General features: G+C 55.8%; 1 protein-coding gene across 5 annotated transcripts in view; it reads left to right on the top strand.

Annotated features, from left to right (window-relative positions):
- Window positions 1-22,157, top strand: part of PDE2A (phosphodiesterase 2A) — a 93,500-nt gene that overhangs the window by 52,648 nt on the left and 18,695 nt on the right. For all 5 annotated transcript variants that reach the window (XR_011995344.1, XR_011995345.1, XM_026010549.2 and 2 more), the window contains 4 exons: window positions 8,484-8,573; window positions 12,417-12,505; window positions 19,868-19,977; window positions 20,815-20,870. Coding sequence is in view for 3 of the 5 variants with exons in the window: in XM_026010549.2 (XP_025866334.1) it covers window positions 8,484-8,573; window positions 12,417-12,505; window positions 19,868-19,977; window positions 20,815-20,870 (345 nt within the window). In the remaining 2 variants the exon portion in view is untranslated. The remainder of the gene's footprint in view (window positions 1-8,483; window positions 8,574-12,416; window positions 12,506-19,867; window positions 19,978-20,814; window positions 20,871-22,157) is intronic.

Genomic DNA, 22,157 nt, shown 5'->3' with positions numbered 1-22,157 from the left:
CAAGGCAGGCCTCGAAGGCTGTGGTGGCTGCTCTGTGCCCTGCTCTCTGACTTGTCCCAGAGGAGATGCTCTACCAAGCTCACCCTCCCTCCACCCCCACCGGCACTTCCCAGGTCAGCCCTTCTTTCCTGTCCTCTGCAGGTCCACACTAACCCTATGCCAGGTGGGTGCCATCCTGCATTCACCTCCCATTCTGGCACAGAGAGATGAGAAGCCCTGCCCCTGGCCTAGCCCCATCTCACACCCGAGAGGGGCTCAGCCATCTCCCGGCTGAAGCAGGAAATTGGAGGGGCTCCAAAGGCAAACAGTGCTCAGAAGGGAGGGAGCCTAGTGTGTCCTGAAGTGCCCTGAACTGGGGCATGGGCCTCTTGAGTCCCAGTGAGGCCCTGGGCAAGTCCTTTCCTGCCTCTCCTTCCCCTAAGCTAGTCCCATCAAGCTGGGGTTTAGGCTCTGCGAGGCCTAGGGCCCTCTAGACACTGGTCCTGCAGGGGTTCTCAGGAGGCCTGGGAGGAGGACAGGCAACCCACCCTGGAAGGCTGCCTAGAGGAGGTGACATGAGTCATGGAAGAAAGTGATAGTGACAGTTCTCCTCTCAGGGAAGAGTCCCTCTGTCCTGACATGCTGTCCCGAGCCCCATCTGCCCTGGGAGATGATCCTGAAGCATTGAAGGACGCTCTGGCCAATGGAGTTGCCTTGGAAAGGCTTCCAAAAGCTCTCAACACAAGGCACCCTCATTCCTCAGGCTCCTTCTCTAAGATAGTCACTGTGCCAGGCCTGGGAAACTTTGAGAGCTCTCAGCTGTCTTCCTGGTCTGTGGCCTCCAGAGGTCATGGGGTCCACACATCTACTCAGTGATAGAATGTATTCCTCACAGCCCAACAGCTCTGGGCACTCAGGAGTCCAGGTGATCATTTTTCAGCTCGGCTAATACCTCCTGACACCTGTGATGGGTTGGATGAAGCTGGGGCCTGGGGAGGAACAGGACACAACCTCTGGCCTCTCAGAGCTCCCAGTCCAATAGGAGAAGCAGATGGGAAGTAGTGGCAACGCATCAGCGCATGCCATGCCCTGGTGGGGGAAGCACAGGTCTGTGAGTGCCAGGGAGGAGGGTCAGATTTGCCTGGGATGGGAGCAACAAGGAAAAGTTCCTGGAGGGAGACCCGGAGAAGGAAGGTTAGTCACTTGTTCATTCGTTCATCGGTTTGTTTGTTCATTCATGCATCCAGCTGTTCCTTTGGTCACTATTTCCTGAGAGACAGAAGTTTTTCTGACACTGGTCCAGTGGGTCACTCTTCTCCATCCTCTTCTGCTCAGGCCACTGTGTCTGCCTGTCAGAGACCCCTGGATTTGCTTCGTCCAGCTTCCCAACCATGAAGACCGTGTGAGGGGTGCAGCTGAGGACGGTTTGAAGACATTCAGGGACAAGGAACCCAGAGCTGTAGACTAACCAAGCCCTTTCCCCATTGCCCCCATCCTTGGGGACAGGAAGCTCACCTCTTCTTTCTCTCTTATGACCTGACTGACTCACAGTGAGTTTACATCTGCTTCCTTGTGACTATCTCGCTGTGACAAGAGTTGAGGCTGGAGAGGCACCAAGTGATCAGAAGGACGGAGACAGCTGTGATGAGGGGGATGCTGGTGATGTGCTGGGGAAGAAGGCTGAGGCATCGAGGAGAATGTAGGCCATGAGGATGGAGGTCACTACTGACCCTGCCCTGTGGACGAGGTGGTTGAAGGTGGAGAAGCTGGGACAGGCTTGGTCTGATGTCTGCCTCCCAGGGCCATCTTCCCCTCCGCACACTCAGCTCTTGGCTCCCTCCGTCTGCGGGCTCTGGCCCGTCCCTTATCCCCTCCTTTCCTGACTCCAGACCCTGCACTCAGGACTGAGAGGTTCCAGAGAGTCAGGCCCCCGACAGCTGATTGTTCACAGGAGCCTACCTTCCCACCCCAACTCCTTCCTTCCTCCCATCCTTCATCCCTCCCCAGACCTAGTCCCTGGGGGATCCAGGGGAGCCTGGCGGCAATCGGAGGGTGTTTTGGAGTAGAAGCTGAGTCTGGCCCAGAAGGGGTGGGGGGCGCAGGGGGATCCGGTCGCGCCCGCTGGAGGGGGAAGAGCCAACAGTGCGGGCCGAGCTCATCCGGGAGGCGGCGCCCCCTGCGTGCCGGCCGGGCGCCAGGACTGGGCTCAGGTGTATTCTACAGTGCACGTGTCTCCAGTGTGGCTCCGAGGCTGGAGACGCGGCCCTGTTGGAATAACAACTGAAGCCGGAGTCTGCGGAGGGCGCGAGGAGGGGGGGCGCCTGGGGGAGGCGGAGGGGACTTGACGGCGAGAGGAGGGAGGTCGAGGAAGAGGGGGGTTGCGGAGGAGGACGGAGGAAGAGCAGGCCTTTCCCTTGGGGCCGGGCTCCTGAGCTCCAGGTGGCCCTTGTCTGTGTCACCCCTCTGTCCCGGTTCGCGCTCTCCTTCCAGCAGCCCCGCTTCTCCCCTCCTTGGGGACGTCCAGGGAGGAGGCCCCCTCCCGCGGCAGGAGCGGCTGAACCACCTCCCCTGCGCTCAGGGGATGGGCGGGTCTCACCTGGGCGACGCCCCGCCCCTTGCTCCCCACCCCCGAAAGATCAAAGCAGGCACCTCCCCTAATATGGCACGGAGGTAGTAAGGTGACAGATGGCGACTACGCTTATCATGATGGGCATTTTGTAAAGTGTATAATTGCGGAATCGCAGTCTTGTACACCTGAAACTAATGTGATAGTGTATGTCCACTCCTCAGCAGTAGGACAAAACAATCCTCCCAGGGCTGGCAGGAGGATTGGAGATAGCGCATGCCCCTGGGTCTCAGAGTGGCGTCCCCCCACCAGCCACAGCAACAGCAGCTCTGAATGTGTTGGAAATGGCAACTCTTGGCTTCATCCCAGATGTACCATATCAGAAACTCTGGGACACCTGGGTGGCTCAGAGGTTGGGCATCTGCCTTCCGCTCAGGGCCTGATCCTGGGGTCCTGGGATCAAGTCCCACATGGGGCTCCCTGCACAGAAGCTGCTTCTCCCTCTGCCTCTTTCTCTCTTGTGTCTCTCATGTATAAATAAATAAAATATTTTTTAAAAAATTCTGGGGGCGAAACCAGCAAATTTTATGTTAACCAAACCTCCAAGGGATGCTGGTGGGCATAGATGTTTAAGAGCCACTGGTGGCCAGCTGTAATACACGGTAGGTGCTTGAGAACCATAGGGTCCCTTCCCCCAAGCCTGACGGCCCACTCAAGTTAGGCTCTGACATTAATGTTAGTCCAGCTGTGGCCTGGGTCTCTGTCCTGTTTCCCCCTAAGAATCACCCAGCCTCTTTCCTCTCCTCTCTTGCTGCTGCTGCTCAAGCTTATCCTTGTTGAGGAGAGATCTGGGAGTGCAAGATCTAGCACTCACTGGCAGCTCTTCTCTGAGTATCTAAGGCATAAGTGTCTGTTAGAGGCAGCTCCTGGAGCAGCTGGCAGGCATGGGTGGGAGTGGGAGAGGGGGGAGGGACTGCCTCTTGTGCTTCCTCGCCATCTCTTGACTCTGCAGGGCTGGCCATGCACAAGGGCTATGAGGAGCCACAGAGGAAGGTTGGGGTGTTGGAGCTCAGGCCAGGGTCTAAGGCCCAGACAAAGGGGCTTCCATGCTCTGAGCCCCTAGGAGACTTCCTTTAGGGGAGTTTTGTTGGTCACCCTGACACAGCAGCTCAGCTTGTTAGTGCTGGGCACAGAGAGGTATAAGTTCTCATTGGCCCTAGAAGGGCCCCCGTTCTTCAGAAAGATAAGAGATTGTGTGTATTGATTACCAAAGCAGAGGGCAGGAAGCAGAGGAGTGTAAATGGCATCTGCCCTGGCACGCCCAATTTCTCCCATCATGGCTGTCCTCTTGGGCTCCCCCATTCTGTGAGTACCCATCTTGGGTCAGATGCTTTCTCCCCAAGTTCTCAAGGGGACTGCCTGGAGGTTTGGGGGAGGTGTGGACAGGAGAGATAGGAGTGGGTGGGGGCTGGAATGTGCAGGAGAAAGATGGGAGAGAAGCCATCTGAGAGGAGAGGGGATGTAGGGTGGGTAAAGATGTTGAGACTTATGGAGCCGTGACAGGAGAGTAGCCTGTCTGTGACAGAGATGGGGGTCAACTAAGGGAGGCATGGCGAGAAGAGAGATCCACTAGGAGAGATTGGGAGAGATGGGGCTGACAGAGACACAGGAAGGAAGGGAGGGAAGAGGAATAGAGGCAGAGAGGGGCTCCAAGACCCTAGAGATCTTGAAGGATGCTCATGCTTTAGAGAAGGGACACCAAGTCCCACAGAGAGACACCTCCTCCCCCACCCCGCTGCCCTAGCCCACAGGAGAGCTAGCACGAGCAAAGTTGGATAACTCTGTATGGCCAGTCCCAGTAATGCAGCTTGAATCTTGGGGGGACTTGACCAATGGATCTGATGTTATTATCTTCTTCTAGGCCACCAAGGGGGCCACCGTGAGGCTTCTTTCCCGAAAGAGAGAGGTGGGTTCTAGGCTCCAGGGAGTGGGGAGAGCAATAGGAGGGTGTAAGAGCTGGGAAAAGCCATAGAGACTCATGAAGACAAGACAGGAGAGCTGCTGTGACAGTGACCCTGCCCCTCAAGATGGGCATCCATCCCTGCACAGGTAGCACCAGGAGAACTAAAGCCGATGTCTCCGGCTTCATACAGTCCTAGGTATTGAGAAGGAGTTAGAAGTGATGTAGTCTAGACCCTGCCCCTCCCCAAACAAGTGCAGACATGCTGATCCAGCCACAGCACTGGCTCTAGAGGAGCCCTGACTCCTAACAAGGGGTACCTACCTTTCTTGGTACCTGGAGTGAAAGGCTTGTGCCGGGAGAGCACAGCTGCTACCGTGCTGGTCCCTGGTCCCTGGTGCCTGGTGCCGACTGGCCCTCTCCCCAACCACAGGGCTGCAGGTAGGGAGCCAGCGAAAGCAGGAAGTCTCCAGCCAGCCAGACAGCTTCAGTGAGTTAAACCACAAAACTGTAGAACTATCTGTTGCAGAGCTGGAAGGACCCATTTTTATGAATGAGGAAACTGAGACCCACAGGAGGGCAGGGGCCTGCTGGGGTCACCGAGCTTCTATAGTCAGTCTGGGACAGGCCTGGAAATCGCTGCTGCTCTTTTCTACACACCACACATTCTCCCATGGGGTCTGGAAAATTGCCTGATTGTTAGGCTGATATTTACACTGATGTTTGTTCCAAAAAAAAAAAAAAAAACAACAACCCTGAGAGGGCAGGAAATGTGACCTCCTTCACCCCATTCTGAGCCTGGGCTGTGTGTGTGTGTGTGTGTGTGTGTGTGTGTGTGTACACTCATGCCTAAGTATGTATCTGTGTGTGCACGTAGTATGTATGGTTGTGTTTTTGTCTGCACGTATGTGTGTACGTTGGACAGAGGATGCGCATTAGCCACTCCCGCCGATTCTCTCCTCCCTTCTCAGAGGCAGCCCCTCTGCTCACTGAGCCCCCACACCATGGGCTTTGGGATTGGAGCCATTTCCTGCCTTGAGTTGATGCAGCAGAGGTGAAGTTGCTTGGAGATCTGGGGAAGATTCAGGGAGGAGGTGGCATTTGAGCAAGGCTTGGAGGCCCCTTGGAGAGCCAGGTGTGAGAGTGGTCCTCCCAGCTGCCGTTCCTGCACCCCGCACCCCGCACCCCCATTCTTGGGGCAGGCAGGGCAGGGCCGGGCCAGGTGGGGGATAGACAGAACGATGCCAGGCAGAGAGCCTCGAGCTTCACTGGCCATACCTGCTTGCAGCTCACTCTGGCCAAGGCCGGGGAAGCCCCTTTCAGCCACTGCCCCTTTCGTCTCCTGTCCCCCTATCCCCACCTTCTTCCTGCCCTTAGTCTGAAAAGTCACAGAAAGCTGACCAATCTGAACAAAGGCCAGACAGACATCCACCAATTCCAGTAAAGGACAGGTCAGGACATCCCCCAATCCAAGTAAAGGGCAGGTAGAGGAACAGAGGGGCCCACCAATTGGAACAAAAGACAGACCATCCTCTCTAAGCCCCCTTTGCGGGGGCAGCTGGGGGCCCGATGCAGAGCTGGAGCCAGACTGGGGCTGGAGATGCAGAGATCTGGGCTGCCAACTGGCTCTGCCCGACTCGCTGGCTGACCATAAATGGGACATTGCTTTTCTTTGAGTCTCGGTCTCCTCATCTGTTAAGCGAGGAGACTTAGCTGTCCCAAGCCTCTCCCCGTAGCAGAGCTCAGCCCATCACCTGGGCCTCTCTTCTCCAACTTCCACAACATACACACATCACACTCCACCAGAGGCCAAGAACCCCGGGGCTCAGCCTGTCTACCACCTGCCCCCCGACACCCCACCCCGACCTACCTCCAGGCAGAACAGGCCTAAACTAGCACCACCCTCTGAGGCCCTGACCTGGGAGCCTCAGCCCTAAGAGTACAGGTTGGTGGATTTAATTTGGGGATTATTTGGGACATGAGCTCTTTCTCCCCTCTTTTAGTACAGAATTGACCTCCAAAGGGCACGGTAGCCTACATGTATACCCTCTGTGCAGCTGTCCCCCTGTCACCACCTTTGTCCTGCCCTTAGTCTGAAAAGTCACAGAAAGCTGACTGATCTGAATAAAGGCCAGACAGGCACCCACCAATTCCGGTATAGGACAGATTGCTGAGCCCTGGCCCTGTGAGTCCAGAAGGACATGGCTGCACCTGTGAGAACCTGTGCGCATGCCTAGAGGGTGTCTGAAGGCATGCTGGGTGCTTCTGTGGAGAGGTGACTCTGTGGCCGTGTGGCCCAGCATAGGTGGCATGCTGAGGGTGTGTAACCTGTAACGAGGCGTGTCTTAGGGTTAAAGGATAACTGATCCAATTGGGGTGGTTATAATGTTTGGAATCAGCAGCTTCTGATGTCTGAGGGCAGAGACCTGTCTCCATGGCAAAAACGCATCTTCATCCTTGAGCAGTGGGAAGGATCAGAGGGAGGCTGGGTGTGGGGAGACCAATGCCAAGTGAGCATTTGGGGAGAAAGTCCGTGGCTGCCGCCCACTCCTGGGAACACAGGACTCCGTGGCTGAGGGGATGAGGGGGAAGACCGCAGCCACGAAGACACAGGGCTGAAAGCTGGAGCTGACGCCTGGGCCCCAGGCTTCTCCTGGAGCCCAGCCCCAGAATCCTCTCTGTGGCCTCTCTGAAAAACGGCCACTGAGTCTATTCTTGCCCACCCTTAGGGATAAGCAGCTCACCTCCTCCCTCTCTTCTGGTAGCTTCTGCCTGCGTCCCACTGGGCCAAGGCGAGCCTCCTTAAAAGCTCCAGGTCTCCAGGTTGTCCCTGGGGCCACAGAGTCCTGTCCTGCTGCTCAGGAGAGCCTGAGAGATTGGAGTTAAAGATGGAAGCCCATGGGTCTGCTCTGCTGTAAGCTAGGCACCCCCAGGTTCTCCAGTCTCAGTCACACACAGTGCTTGTTTCTAGATCCTTCCTTACATGGATCACCTGTGACTGAGTCTCATCTTGTCCTTACTTGGGACACAATGCACTGGGGATGATCTAATCAGCCTACAGAAGTGGGGGGAACTGCCATCTTCCCTATTTGGGCTAACAGATCTTTATTAATATGGCCTGCAGCTTCAGCATTTTAATTTATTTCCAGCCACACATACACTATGGGCTCATGCTGAGCTTGTGGTTCACTAAGACCCTCTACCTTATAACATTTTCACATAAATGGGGGCCAAGCCATATCTCCCTCCTCCTGTGGTTAATCATTTTGCTTTTTGAACACAGACCCAGCCATCCACAGAAGAGAACTTCAAGGGCTAGCGGGGAGGGCATGGCTGAGTGGACAGTATGAGTCATGAGCCTGCCTTGGCCCTGGGTCCCCTGTTCCATTACCTTTCTTTTTGATCCCTGTGGCTCAGCCAAGTTAAAAGAGTGAGAAACATGGACCTTTTTTGTCTCTGTTCCGGCTGTCCAAGGACAAGGCCTGTTCCTGGGATGCGAAGGCTCTGAGGCAGTCAAGGCTGACTTCTCCTTCCTCCTTTATCTTGCCAGAGGCTGGCCCAACTGTGTCTCTCCCACCTTGTGAGCTCCTGTGCCCCTTGGGCTCTCGCTACTCCCAACCCAGGATTCAAATTTGTTTTTTTTGGGTTTGCTTATTTTGCTTTGTTTTAATATGGAAGGTGGTGCTCTCCCTACTATGCCAGAGTTGTCCTTGCAGATGGGGGCGAGACTACACTTGACCTCTTGACCTATTGTGAGCACTTTGCAGAGTCTCTGGCCATTCTCAGAGACCCCTTTGGTCCATCTGTAAGATGAGTGGACTTGGAGATACTAGGGCCTTAAGACTTCTTGGGTTCTGAGATTTTAAGACCTTGGGCTCTGGTTTACAGGGAGTTTGTGCTCCTAGCTGCATGGGCAGATGGGGCTGCCCTGGTCTGCCTGAAGAAAGCCCTCACTGCTCTTTCCTCTCTTCCTTCCAGGATGCTTTGTTGAGCCTGGGTGCTGTCATCCACATTGCAGGCTTCCGGCGGGCTGTAAAGGAGGCCCTCTCAGCCGTGCTCCCCAAAGTGGTAAGTGCCTGGCCCCGCAATCCCCTCACCCCCCAAATCTTTGCCCAGCTCCTTGCTATATCTTCCATATAGTCGAGAAGGAAGGAGGAGGCAGGGTCTCTGCCCAGAGGACTCTCCTAGGGAAGTGAAGGGTTTGGGTGAGTGTTCCGAGAGGGTGTCCTGGAGGAGAAGGGCAGGAGCTGAGTCCCAAAGAATGAACTTACATAGGAATTCTGAACTGTCAAAGACAGAAGGGGACTTAGAGCTTAATTGGAAAGATCATGTCTCAGATAATGGAAAGGATTCCCCTAGGATAATAGTTAGAACATAGTGGAGTCAGGTTGGCTTTGGGATATGTAGCAGAAGAGGTTGAGGGTAGACATGCAGAAGAACTTTCTTGATGCCAAGTCCAGCAGTGCTTGGAGTGAGGCACAGCTTTATTGAATGAATCTCTGTGAAGTTGAAGTACCCTGCCTGGAGATGGGAGGCTGGACAAGATGACCTCTAGAAACCTTTAGGCTTCTCTCTCACCTATCCCAACATCGTGGATGATTGGAGATTGGGGGCAGGTGGAGGGTAGCTGTTTGGGCCCATGGTAGCCTGGCCTCCTTGGTTGTCTGGGCCCAGAGTGCCTTGGTGAGGGGACTGTGCCTCTTTTGAGCTACCCAGGCCATTCCTCAGCCTGGCTCTGTTGGCCACTGCTCACCCCTTAGGCAGTAGGTTGAGCAAACTGGCCCTGAGACCCAAAGCTGCCCCGTCCCAGCAGTCAGCCTGGTGGGGAAAATCTGAACCAGCTGAAGGAGCACAGAAGACTTCCTGGAGGCAGAGATGCCTGATGTGGGTCACCATAGCCTGGAATCTTCTCTTCCCTACTCTAGATAGCAGTCAAGGGCAGCCTCTGCCAAAATGTGACACCCCTCATGCCCCACCCCCATCCCTGCAAGCCCACTGTATCTGAATCTGCTTGATAAATGAACCTCCAGAGGCCCAGAGAGGGAGGGTGCCTCACCCAAGGTCACACAGCATGACAGGGACAAATGGGGCTTGGCACCTAAGCCCCATTCTCTCTCCTCAGCTCTGCCTTCTCAAACCTTCTAGAAGTTCAGAGCCCAGGAGGAGGGCTAATGAGTGAGCTTTATTGAGTGTGAAATTGGTAGGAAGTGGGTGGTGTGTTGGCGCCCAAAAATAAATCCTCCCAGAGAAGGCGAGGACTGAGGCAACATCTGGCTTGGGATGGAGAAACATCTGGAAAGGAAGGGGTGGGGGGATGGTTAGCAGGTCAGCAGCTACAAGGCTGCCCTGGGCCCTCTGTGGCCATTGAGGCTGCCCTGGGAGGGGTCAGGAGGTGGTGACTAGTTAGGTCTTCATAGGCAGGGTACCTGGTGGCTCTGCCAGTACAGATACCCTGAACCAGATTAATTGTACCCCCAGAGCTGGGGGCTTGGAAGACAGCTGTGGTCCAGGCAATTAGGGTCCAGGAACAGTGGGACAGGTCTCCCTTAGCTCATCCAATAGACCTGTGCGAGCTAAGGGAGCCCTGTCTTTGGGGAGCTGTGGTTTAATTGGGTGGAGGGCCTCAGCACAACCCTTCCCCTGAAGGGGTCCCTCCCCCCACCCCTTCCCCCACATCTCCTCAAGAGGGGTAGAGACATGGAAGTGTGATCTGCCCTTTGTGAGGGGTGGGTAGATGAGAGGTCTCAACTGACCACAGGGAGTTGGGGGAGATGGGAGATCTTCTCTGCCCCTAGAGAAGGGAGGGGAGATGGGAGATCTGCTCTGCCCCTAGAGAAGGGAGGGGGATGGGAGGTTCTGCTCTGCCCCCCAGAGAAGGGAGGGGGGATAGGAGGTGTCTGCTCTGCTCGCAGGGAGCTGGAGGGGAACTGAGAGGGTTCCAGTCTGCCTCCTAGAGAAAGGAGGGAAGACGGGGGATCTGCTCTGCCCCCAGAGAAGGGAGGGAGATGGAGGCGGCTGCTCTGCCCCCGGGAAGATGGGAGGGTGGGGCAGTGGGGGAGGGGTCTCCATACTCCCCCTCTGTGAGGAGAGCCAGCACCTGGCTCCCTCATCAGCACCCATTGTGGCAGGCAGCCCTGAATGCAGATGGTGCTGATGTGTCTGCGATGGTTCCCTCCTTCCCTCCAATAAACTCAGCTAATTTTAACCCACAGGGCTGAGAGTGAGGGGGTGGGAGGCAGAGGGACATCCGGAAGTGATGAGGATCTGTCCTCCCTGCTTCCCCACCCCCTGTGTAGCCACTTCTCTTTCTCTGCCAGGGCCAGGCTCTCCGTGTGACTCTGGGTGCTGGGGAGTGTGTGTGGGGGGTCTTCCTAACATCTTTGGGCTAGATGCCTCCAGCCCCTCCCAGGCTGCTGCAAAGACTGGAGGACCAGAAGGAGGTAGGACAGAGATGAGGAGACCTCCAGGCCTGGCCTATGCCTGCCCCTCTCACTCCTCTCAGGCCCTATCCTCCCCAGCCCACACCACCAGTGAGTTGGCTCCAGTTCTCTGGAAGCGGGACTGGAACAACTCCTGGGACTTGGAGGGTAGGGACAGCCAAAGATAACAAGAGTGGCTGGCAGGATTGTGAGCTCTCACAGTGGCCAAAGAGTAATTGCTTCCACTAGATTCCACACTTAACTGCCAGACTTACTGCAGTGGGTCTTCGACACCCAGCTCCAGTGTCATCTCTTCCAGAAGCTCTCCCTGATAGCATCAGGAGAGAAGAGAGCCCCCACACACCAGCCCCCAAGAAAACAGTGCCCCTCAGGATACTGAGCTGGGCATGTGGGTGCCCCCAACTGGGGCACGGTCTCTGCTGGGCAGCACTGGGCCTCAGTGTCTCCCTCTGCACCCAGCATGCAGGGCGGTGGGGCACTCGCTCAGGCTGTGCTGATGGGGTGATGGGAGTTGACTATGGATCCCTCGGGTTAGCCAGTCCTGCTTGGAAGGAATGTGGCTTTTTACTCACGTCGGCGAGGGCAACCACTTCTGGCAGGATGTGCCCTACAACCAAGGCCAAGATGTCAAGATGGCTCTGGGCCCTTGAGGAAGGCACATTGACAAGCTGAAGACTTGACAACTTTGAATAGAGTTTTGATCTCACTTTAGGGAGTGATCATTCCAGAATATGCACCTGCTCCTACCTCTCAGCACTCACAGCAGCCTCCCCTCAGCTATGTTTATGGGCCCTGCTGACCCCAGGGCCACGGCCTGTGTCCCCTGCCTCCACTGTCAGTTCCATAAATGCTCTGTGCTCTTTACACTTATCTGCTACTCAGCTGAGGCCCAGAAGCCATTCTTCTATGCCTCCCCTCATTCCCCAAATGTGTCTAATTTTCACTGCTTTACAGCTTTAAGGTTACTTCCTCCAGGAAGTCCTTCTGGCTTGAGTCACAGTGTGCAGTTTCTTGTAGAATTGTTTGTGTCTCTGAGGTAGGAGGGAAGCCTCCAGGGCATTCTGAGCCCCCTCTTGCCATACAGCCTTGGATGGACCACTGTTATAGTTTGCTGAGGCTGGAGGCACAGCAGGGAAATACCTTGGGGCGGGTGGTGGATGGGATTTGTCTACACTTTCAGCCTTTTAGATTCTCTCCCTGGCACTTTGGACTTGGGGTGATAGACAAGGAAAGCCAGCAGGGTCATGGGTCACTGCCTGCCCAGAGCCCCTCCAAGAGGAAGGGTAAAGTGTGAGTTCATAAAGGAGTGTTTCCATGCTGGCTGCCCGTTAGAATTCCCTGGGGAGTAAAAACAGTTACTTGAGCCCACGGCCACAGGGTCTGTGACCTTATCACCCAGATCCCTCTCTGGGCTGGGACAGGGCAGCTGGGAGGGCTCTCTGCAGGATCTCACCAGTGCCTTCTGTCCTAGGAGACCGTCTACACCTATCTACCGGATGGGGAGTCCCGGCTGGTGTGTGAGGACCCCCCCCACGAGCTGCCCCAGGAAGGGAAAGTCCGGTGAGCCATTCTGTATCCCATTGTCTCTCATATAATCAAGTATCTCAGGCCTGGGTGGGGGGTGGAGAGTGGGGGGTGGAGGGGACTTTCCAAAGCCAATCAGTCTGACTCTCCCCATCCAGTTGCCCTCTGCTTCCCTGCCAGCTGGGGGTCCTTGGCTGGGTCACTGACTCCCCATAGAGGGAAGAAGCAATGTCTTTTCTTGTGTTGTGTTGGGGTAGTGGGCAGCACAGGGGAAGTGCCAACTGGTAGGTGTTCTTCTAGAAACCTAGAGAGCTCTTCTAAAGTGCCACAGTCTCCTCAGAGCCCAGTCTCAGAAGGGCGGGGCTGCAGTTTATCATTAGAACCCCAGCAGGCTATGAGAACCACCTGGGAGGTTCTCACAGACTCATAGAATGTTAGACCTGCAAGAGCATGTGGTGTCAACCCTGTGTCTGAGCACAGGGGGATCAGAGACAGTGTCCTGCTGTGGGTTCTGAGCCCCACTGCCTGGGTTCAAGTCCCAGTTCCCTTTTACTACCTGTATAATCTAGGGCAAGGTGCTCCTCCTCCCTGGGCCCCAGGTATCCTGTTTGTAAATGGCGATAATGATAGTACTCATCTCATAGGATTGTTGCGAGGATTAAATGTTTAACACAAGCACTTAAAACCACATCCATTAGAAATGCTAAGTGTCTGGTTTTGTTTTTGGCAGGATAGAATGTTGGAATCCCTGACGGTAGGCACACCTGGCTCGCTGCTCTGTGGTCCCCTGATGCCTCCTAGCCTATTGAAGTCAGCCTCCTTATCTTCCATCCTGAGACATGTCCAAGGCCTCATACCTGGTGTGAGACAGAGCCAGGCCTGGGACACAGTCTTCTGGTTCCTGGCCATTTAGGGGACAGTCAGGGGAAGTGGAACTTGTCAGATGAGAAAGTGTTGGCAGGCAGGAGTGCTGGTCCAGAGGAGGTCAGGTCACAGAGGACATGGTCACTGCCTTCGAAGCACTGCAGGGCCATCATGGGCCTGGGGAGCGCTAGGTCAGGAGTTGAGGGCAGAGTGGACATCAGTGGGGGTTACTAGAAGGCAGCACTCCACTCCCCAGGGGAAGGCTTTTCCAACAGGCCAAGTGGTTCAGAGATAATGGCTTTTTGAGGTAGTAGCTGAGGCCAGTAAGGCACTCTCTTTTCCTAGAGGCCATGGGAGAAAATTGCTGTTTGGGGATGCCCGAGGTCCTGGTGCTGGGGATGCCAGGGGTCTTGAGGCCCCTCCTGGCACTTGGAGTTCTGGATTCCTAGATGCTGATCTCTCTCTAGCCCTTCCTCATGGGAAGGGGTGGTGCCTCTCCAACAACCCAGAGCCTTCCCACCTCTTGCTTTCCCATTTGGTCTCCCTATGGGATGGGTGGTAGGTGATACTGTCCCATTCAGCATCTCCTGATGACTGCTTCCCTCAAGGACTGTGTGAACCAAGCTTGCCATGCCCCTCTCTGGCTTCTACTGCCCCATCTGTGAGATGGCAGGATAGGGCTGACAGGTCTTTGGAATCTTGAGGAAAAAGAATGCTATAATGCTGTCATATCCACTTTTCTCCTCAGAGCCAGCACCCCTACTGCTAAGAACTTTGCTTCCTAGGAGCTTGCTCCATCCAGGAAGTTTCCTTCAAGTGGACTGGGGAGGTGTTCCTGGGAGAGGGATGCAGGGCCATAAGCTCAGAAGGCAGGAGGGGATCACCCTGCAGGGTTTGCTCTGTTCCTTCTGAACCTGCAAATGCTCCCCTGGGGCTTTCTGCTGTGAGATGGGGTGGGCGGGGGGGGGGGGGGGGTGTCTGTGGTCCAGGCATCTTGGAGAGGTCTCAGATCTTCTGCACTCTCAGTATTCCCCAATGCCCCCTCCCCCACTCCAGACCTAGTAAAGCTTTTGGAAAAGATACAGGGTTAAAAAAAGGGGGGGGGGCAGCCCCGGTGGCTCAGCGGTTTAGCGCCACCTTCAGCCCAGGGCAGCATGATCCTGGAGACCTGGAATCGAGTCCCATGTCGGGCTCCCTGCATGGAACCTGTTTCTCCCTCTGCCTGTGTCTCTGCCTCTCTCTCTCTGTGTCTCTCATGAATAAATAAATAAAATTTATTTAAAAAAATAAAAATAAAATAAATTAAAAAGGCAATTAAAAGTGAGTGTTCCAGTACAACTAGCCCAGAGTTCAGTGGAGATGAAGAGGTGTCTGCTGAGAGACAGGGTTCAGAAACCCCAGGAGCCGTAGAAGAGCCCGACAAGGGGCAAAAGGGGATGCACGCACATCCCAGGGGACACAGAGATCACAGTTTATTCAGCCAGCAAGGATTAAGAGTGAAGGTTTAGGCCAGTCCTCTCTTCTGAAATCTGCGCTCCATCACTGCCCCCTCTGCCCATGTCTGGTGCTGAGTCTACCTCCAAGGCCAGGGCTAAGACCTAGCTAGGTATGTGGAAGAGGAAAGAGCACTGGAATGGGAGTCAGATAGGCCTGGGGTCTAGCCCATCCCTGCCTCCCTGTATCCGCTTCCAAATCTGTTTTCTTCTCTCTAGAACAGAGATAACAGTAGGCCCTGTCTTTTGATGTAATGAGATGACGGATGCCCAGGACCTGGCACAAGTCGGAGCTCAGTGGTTGCTGGTCACCCTCCACCCCCAGGTCCCAATGTCCTCACTGGGGTGACCTTGAGAAAACTCCTTCCCTTCTGGCTCCCATCTTTTTCTATAAAGTGAGGGTGCTGGGTGCAGGGTCTTTCCAATGGTGACCCCTGTGATTTGGGCCCCAGCAGGAGACTGGGCAGCTGCCTCAGGCTGAGGTGCAGCTCCAGCCTCTGGCTGTGCCCAGTGGAGGGGGCACCGCTCCAGGAAACCCTGGAGGGCCGTCAGGGCTGGGAAACAGCAGCAGGTGTGAATAGAGGTGGGTCATAAAGACAGATAAGGCCCAGGAAGAAGGGGCAGAGGATGTGCTCGGTGTGGTGTGACAGTGGCAGGGGAGATAGTCCAAGGGGGATGGGGAGGCCCCTCCTGCCATCACCCCATCCCCTCCGTGGCTCACAGGGGCCCAGGTTCATTTCCACACTGTGTTTTGGGTTCCCTACCCCCTCATGCTGGTCACACCTCTTCTCTTGAGCAGAGTCCTTCCCTGTGTGGCTCCATCTCACTCATCCAGCCACATTTCCCTTATCTCACACGACCCTGGCCCAGCTGGAAGTGCTCTAGGAAGCCTGCCGTATAGCTCCCCCAGCACTGAGAATGATCCAGTTTCCAGAAAAGGTGTCTGGGCCGCAGTGGCCTCCCTCTGGGTTGGATCTTTCCACAAGAAGAACAATGGGCTGGGAGTTGGGGGACCTGGGATCCAGGAAGTAGTGGCTGTGACCACCAGGCCAAGGGTCCACTCTGGGCCTCCATCTGTTCCTGAGAGTCAGTAAGATGGGACACTGCCCTGGGTGAGGGTTGGGCCAGCTCTGAATTCCAGGGCCCAGAGGGGAGAGCCTCCTGGAAGGCTGTCTGTAGTGGGACCTTCCTGGAAGTCAGCTCCCTCATCTTGGTGCCTCCTCAATCCCCCAGCCTATTTCAGTCCCCAGCCCGCCTGCCTGCCTCCTCTTAGTGTGTCTCCTGCCATCTTGAAGCCTCTCACTATCCGCTGCTGGATGTAGCGTGAAGTCTGGGGCCTTTCAGCTGCCAAAGGGACAGCATCACCCACACCAGCCCAGCTGCTTGTCTCCCTCTGCTACCATTTGGGGGTCCTGGTGCCCCACCTTGAGAAATGTCTTCCTCAGAGCTGACCGGGTCCTCTTTCACTGCAGAATCTGTGGGTCCCTCTGATTTGTCACAGGGGAGACAGGGAATAGTCTCTTCCCATCCCTGGAGTCTCACGTTCTGGGAGAGGACAGGGGACAAGAGGGTCCAGGTCTTGGCCCAGATCATAATTTGTCTCCAAGAGAGATGAAAAGTCAGAGCGAGGTTGAGGCCCCTGAAGGTAGGGGGTGGTGTGCTCTGTAAGAGGGATGGGGCCTCACCAGAGAAGGGGCTCAGAGGATTGGAAGGGGGCCTGGGCACTCAGCTCTTTCCAGGCCATTGACCCTACCTACAGAAAGCCTTTTTCTCTACTCTTGCCACTAAACAAATAATTGTTAAAGGGACGGAACTGTCATAAAGTCCACGCCCGTTCCTCTCCCCACTCTGTGCCCATCTGTCTTTATCGTCACTGGGGCAGCCATGACCACCCAGGCACTGGGGCTGAGTCATTAGCTTTCAGCCTGGACAGCTGGCCCCTGGGCGTGGAGTCCCCTAACCCTCCACCATCGGCCTGGCAGCTGGGACAGGAGGATAGAGGAGTCAGGAGGGAAGATGTGGCAGGGCACAAGGTCCTAAGTTGAGTCAGGAACCATTGGGGTGGGAGTATAGACACAGCCCCCACCCCCATCTCAGTTGGGGAGATTCAGCCTGGGCACTTTCCTTCCCTTGCCCTTCCAGTCTGTGGCTGTCTTTAAAACCCCCAGAGGGGCTACAGTTCTGGAAAGGGTGCAGCCGAGGAAAGGGCTCCCATGGGCATGGGCTGGGATGAGCATGGCCCAGCATAGACCAGCCTGGGACTGTGGAATGTGGCCTGGCCAGGTAGGGCAGGTTGCAGAGCAAGGTGCCAAGGTGCGGGGACTCCAGAGGGTTTAGTCCTCTTGGAGGCACCAGGGCTCCATGAATGATCTGGGCAGAGTCAAGGCTGACCTGCCCCAGCCCAACAGTCTGCTGCTGTCCTGGGACCCCTGAGACCACAGGCTCTCATTACCAGGACGTTTCCAGTCTCTCAGATCCTCCCTGTCTAATGAGAGTTTTATCCAGCAGCTAAACAGATTAACCTGAGAGCAAACCTGCCCCTTACCTCCCCCTATGCAAGTCTGTTCTGGGGCTCCCAGTGCCCTCAGGATCACACCCGGCTCCCCAGGCCCTCTGCAGCCTTGCTCCCTGCCATCCAGCCACACTAACCTCCTTGCAGTAGGGCAATCCAGCAGACACACGGTCTTTCTCTCCTCTGAGTCTCTACACATGTAGTTCCCCTGCTTGCACATCCCTTCTCCTCAGCCTCGATAACCTCTGCATGTTCTTTAGGACCCAACTCAGCATCGCCTCCTCCAGGAAGCTTTCTCTGACACTAATTCCATGCAGGACAGTTATGAGAGATGCATGGGAGGTGATTCACCCATTGAATGGGGGAGGTGAGGAAGAGGAGGTAGTTAAGGACAGTTTGTGGACAAGCTAAAGGGACCTGATGGGTGGTTGTGCCACTTTCTGTGGGGGAGAGAACAAGTTCAGATTGGGACTGGGTGCCTTTGACAATGTCACGGACATCTAGGGCAGGTTTCCAGGAGGCCTTGGGGTATCCGGGGTCCTATCTGGGGTCAGGAGTTCATGAGAGTGGGGGCTGGGGAGTCATGGGGCTGTGAGCACAGAGGAAGAAGTATTGTGCAGAAAAGAAAAAAGGCTGAGGGCAGACTCCTTTATCGGGTTCCCCAGGAGAAAGGGGATGAGGCCAAGGCAGCTCTGGTCAGGGCAGGCGGTTGGGATGGTAGGAATGGGGGAGTCAGGGGTCAGTGGGATGAAGCGGCAGGTTCACTGACCAGCAACATAGAGACCAGCGCCACCTTGTGGCCACCCAAAAACCAGACTGCAGGAAGCCAAGTGGCTGCATGGGCTCAGCAAGAGGGGGTTTGCCTGGGGGGTCACCAAGGAAGGCACCTGCCCCCAGGAAGCCCCAGTCTTTAGCAATTTAGTCATCAGGAAACATGGCTGCACTGCCCTCCTGCCACCCTAGATTCCTATTCCTTCCTAGGATGAGGAAGGAATTGGCATGGTTGGACAGCGCAGAACCGGAGCCTAGCACTCTAGGAGCCTAATGGTCCAGAGTGCGAGGGCTAGAGGGTAGGAGGTACCACCGGTTCTTGTAGATTCTAGACCAAGTGGCCGGGAGGGAGTGGATCCAGTTCAGAATACTGCACGATCTCTACCAAGATGCTTAACCTCTTTGTCCTCAATTTCTCTAGAAGCTGTGACCTGATCAGGAGACTTGTAGGCCGCCCCCTCTCTTTTTCCTCAACTGGCTTTTGCTTGGCTCCCCTGAGTGACCCCATATGCCCCCCAGGCTTCTCTTCTTTTCAGGCCAGGCAGTTCCTACAAACACAATTAAGTGGAGGCAGCATGAGGGATGAGGAACCCAGGACAATTAATCATCAGGGAGTGACAGTTGGTGAAAAATCAAGCACTTAATTAAGCAGGAAGAGCTAGAGGCCAGGGGAAGGGTGGTATGTGTGGTGAGGGCAGATAGAAAGTCATTCTTCCTACGCCATCTCTCCTCCCTGCCCCCTTCATCACACCTACCCCCATTCACACTAATCCTGTTGGAAGCTCACGCCCCCTCAGGGTTTTAGAAAGATTCTAGCACACTAGTTAAGAGTATGGACTCTGGGCAGCCCTGGCCAGCGGTTCAGCGCCACCTTCAGCCTGGGGTGTGATCCTGGAGACCCAGGATCCAGTCCCGCGTCAGGCTCCCTACTTGGAGCCTGCTTCTCCTTCTGCCTCTCTCTCTCTCTCTCTCTGTCATAAAAACAAAACAAAACAAAACAAAACAAAACAAAAAAACAGTATGGACTCTGGTGCCAACTGCCTGGGTTCAAATCCTGACTCCACCACTTATTAGCCATGGGACCTTGGATAGGTTCTTAACCTCTCAGTGCCTTACTTTCTCCACCTGCAAATGGAAAATGATGATAATATTGAATTCATAGGATTATCAGGAATTCTGAGTTAATCTATAGAAGTTGCTTGGACTGTGCATGGCACATAGGGAGTGAAGGATAAACTCAAGTTAGGACAGCTATCTCTGGAGTCCTCCTGTGCTTAGCACTGAAGGTTGCTCTAGAATGTTTTCTTTTTCTCTTTTCTTTTAATTGAAGTATAGTTGATATGCAGCGTTACACTAGTTTCAGGTGTATAGAATGGCTTTCTGAGGATGGTGTTGGTTAGGATTCTACTCTCCTCCACACTCTGTCTCCCTGGGAGGCTTAGAGAGGTAGGTCACTTGCCCAAGGTCAAGTAGTAGCCACAGCAGGATTTAATGTAGGCAGCCTAGCTCTGAGTCCTTGCTTTATTTGCTCTGGGGGACCTGCACTAGGCCCACACCCACCAGCAAGAGGTACCAGGAGCCAGATGCTACGTGGTCAGGTCAGGGTTCCCATCTCTTTTATTTGTGTCCACCCTACAGCAGGTTAAATTGTCTAGATCCTTGCAGATGTGCAGGGTCCAGCCTGCTGTGCATCCCCAGGCTGGGGTCTGCTCCTTTTTAATCGAGGGACTGAGAGATGGGTTGGCATCCTCTTTTCAGAGAGGCTGTGGTCTCCCGGAAGCGGCTGGGCTGCAATGGACTGGGCCCCTCAAATCTGCCGGGGAAGCCCTTGGCCAGGCTGGTGGCTCCACTGGCTCCTGACAGCCAAGGTAAGGACTGGGAAGTGGGCAGGGGCAGGGAGGGACTGTGCTCCTGCTCCCGAGATCACGTCTGTCTTCTATCCCTGTCTTCATCTCTGTCTCCATCTTTCTCTTGCCTGTGTCTCCAGCAAATCCTCTAATTCTCTCCCTCTTGTGCTACTAACCTCTCTGAGCCTCCGTTTCCTGATCTGTAAAATGGGGAAGAGAGAACCTACCTTGAGGGGGTGTTTTGAGGAGGAGCAAATGAGATAATGCATGTTAAGGGCCTGGCACATACGAGGGCTCAGTGGCCAGTGGCCACAGTGATCGTGTGCTTGTGTCTATTGCTAGATGGGCTGCGTTGTTGTCATGCTCTCTCTGTCACTGTCTCTGTTTTTCTTTCTCTTCCTCTCCACACCCCCTGTCCGCCATGTCTCTCTGCCTCGTGTCTCAGCCTCTCTAGGTCTCTGTCCTCTGTCTCGATGTGGAAAGTGCACAAGACTGGGAGTCAGGAGACCTGACTTGCTGTGTGATCTTGGGCAAGTCACTTCCCCTTTCTGGACCTCACTTTCCCAATCTGTAAAATAGGGGTGCTCAGCCTTACCTGCCTCCTGCCCTCTCAGGGTCGCTGGGGGTGGTGGTCACAGGAGAATTGTGAAGTGAGGGGGCTTCCTTCCATGCAGGGGACATTGCTGTGGTTGTTCTGTTGCTGCCTCAGGACCCCCTGTCTCTCTGGGTCTCTGGGTCTCTCTGTGTCTCTGTCCCAGCCTCTTTGTCTGTGTCTTTGTCTCCCTCCCTGGGGCTTGGCTCTGTATCTCTGAGCCTCACTGGCCCCACAGGACCACCTCATTGCCCTCTCCCCCTCAGTGCTGGTCATGCCGCTGGTGGACAAGGAGGCTGGGGCTGTGGCGGCCGTCATCCTGGTAAGAACAGTGTGGGGTGGGCTGGGGGAGACAGAGCAAGTGCAGTGGATGGAGCCTGTGTGTGTGTGTGTGTGTGTGTGTGTGTGTGTGTGTGTGTAGAGCAGCAAGCTGGGCCGGAGTCGGGGAAATGGGGGCCTGGGAGGAGTTTGGGCTTCCCCACACCCCAGCCTACCTTGAGTGGTCAGGACAAAGTCGTTGGCCTGGTTAGCCACATTCAGAGACGAGCACAAGCCCCATTTGCACCTCTCAGCCCCCTGTGAGCTAGAAGTAAAACCCTTGCTCCCTCTTTGGCATCCTCCCCTCCGGGTTAGAGACACCGAGGAAGGGTGGATTGCGGTGGCAGGGGCGGGGGGGGGGGGGGGGGGGGGGTAGAGGGGCGGGGGTGCTAACAAATAGAGAGTGGGACGGCCAGTCAGATTCCGGAGGCAGGAGGGGGGGGCTACGGGAGGGGCTGCCTGAGAGAGCTTGCAGCCCCACGCCAGAGGCGGGGCGGAGAGGGCTTCCTGGAGGGGGTGGTGGAGGGGAAGGGGAGATGCGCTGCCTGGGAGGGGGGCCGTCAGGCCGGAACCCAGGCCGGGGCTCCCCCGTGCCCTCTGCTGCCCCCTGGCGCAGCTCACGGGCTTTCTGCTCCGGGGGCAGGGCTCGGCTGAGCCTGGCGGGGCTGGGGGGTGAGCGTTCACAATCACTGTCCTGTCCCCGGGACCGAGGGTTGGCGCCCCCAAATGGCCATTATTGGGAGTAGGCTTCACCGAGGCCGCCACCACCTCGGTGGGGAGCAGCCCGGGGGGCGCGGACAGATGAAGAGTGGGTCCTCGTGCGCCCGTGGGACTCCTCCCGAGCTCATTAAGCCAGAATTAAAGGTTTCCGAGGCGCCTGACCTTTCCGGAGGGCAGTGGGAGTGGGGGGCGGCCGCGGGGAGGAGTGCTTGGCTGGGTCTCCGGCGCCCCATCTGCCCGCGGAGGGAGCCGCCCGCACCCTTGGTTTCTCCCGCAAGCTGCTCCCCACCCCCAGCTTCTGTTCCCGCAGGGGACGGATCTGCTGTTGGCACAGAGCTCTCAGCGAGGCTTCCCTCCCTCTTTTGGTCCCAATCTGGGCCAGAGCTGGTGGCTTGGAAGAGGACCAGGGCCGGGGCAGTGGGCGGAGGTGGGCAGTGGGCGGTGGTAACTCGGGCGCCCACCTCTGCTGAGGGAGCAGAGTCTGGGAGGGACAGTGAGGGCTGGGCCAGAAGGCAAGCAACTGCAGCAAAAGGGACATTTGGAGTTTGTTCATCTTGTGGGCAGGAGGATG

This window comes from Vulpes vulpes, chromosome 11 (genome assembly GCF_048418805.1).
Source record: "Vulpes vulpes isolate BD-2025 chromosome 11, VulVul3, whole genome shotgun sequence".
NCBI lineage: Eukaryota > Metazoa > Chordata > Mammalia > Carnivora > Canidae > Vulpes > Vulpes vulpes.
Note: the sequence above shows the minus strand (reverse complement) of the source record. Positions and strands in the feature narration are given on the sequence as shown.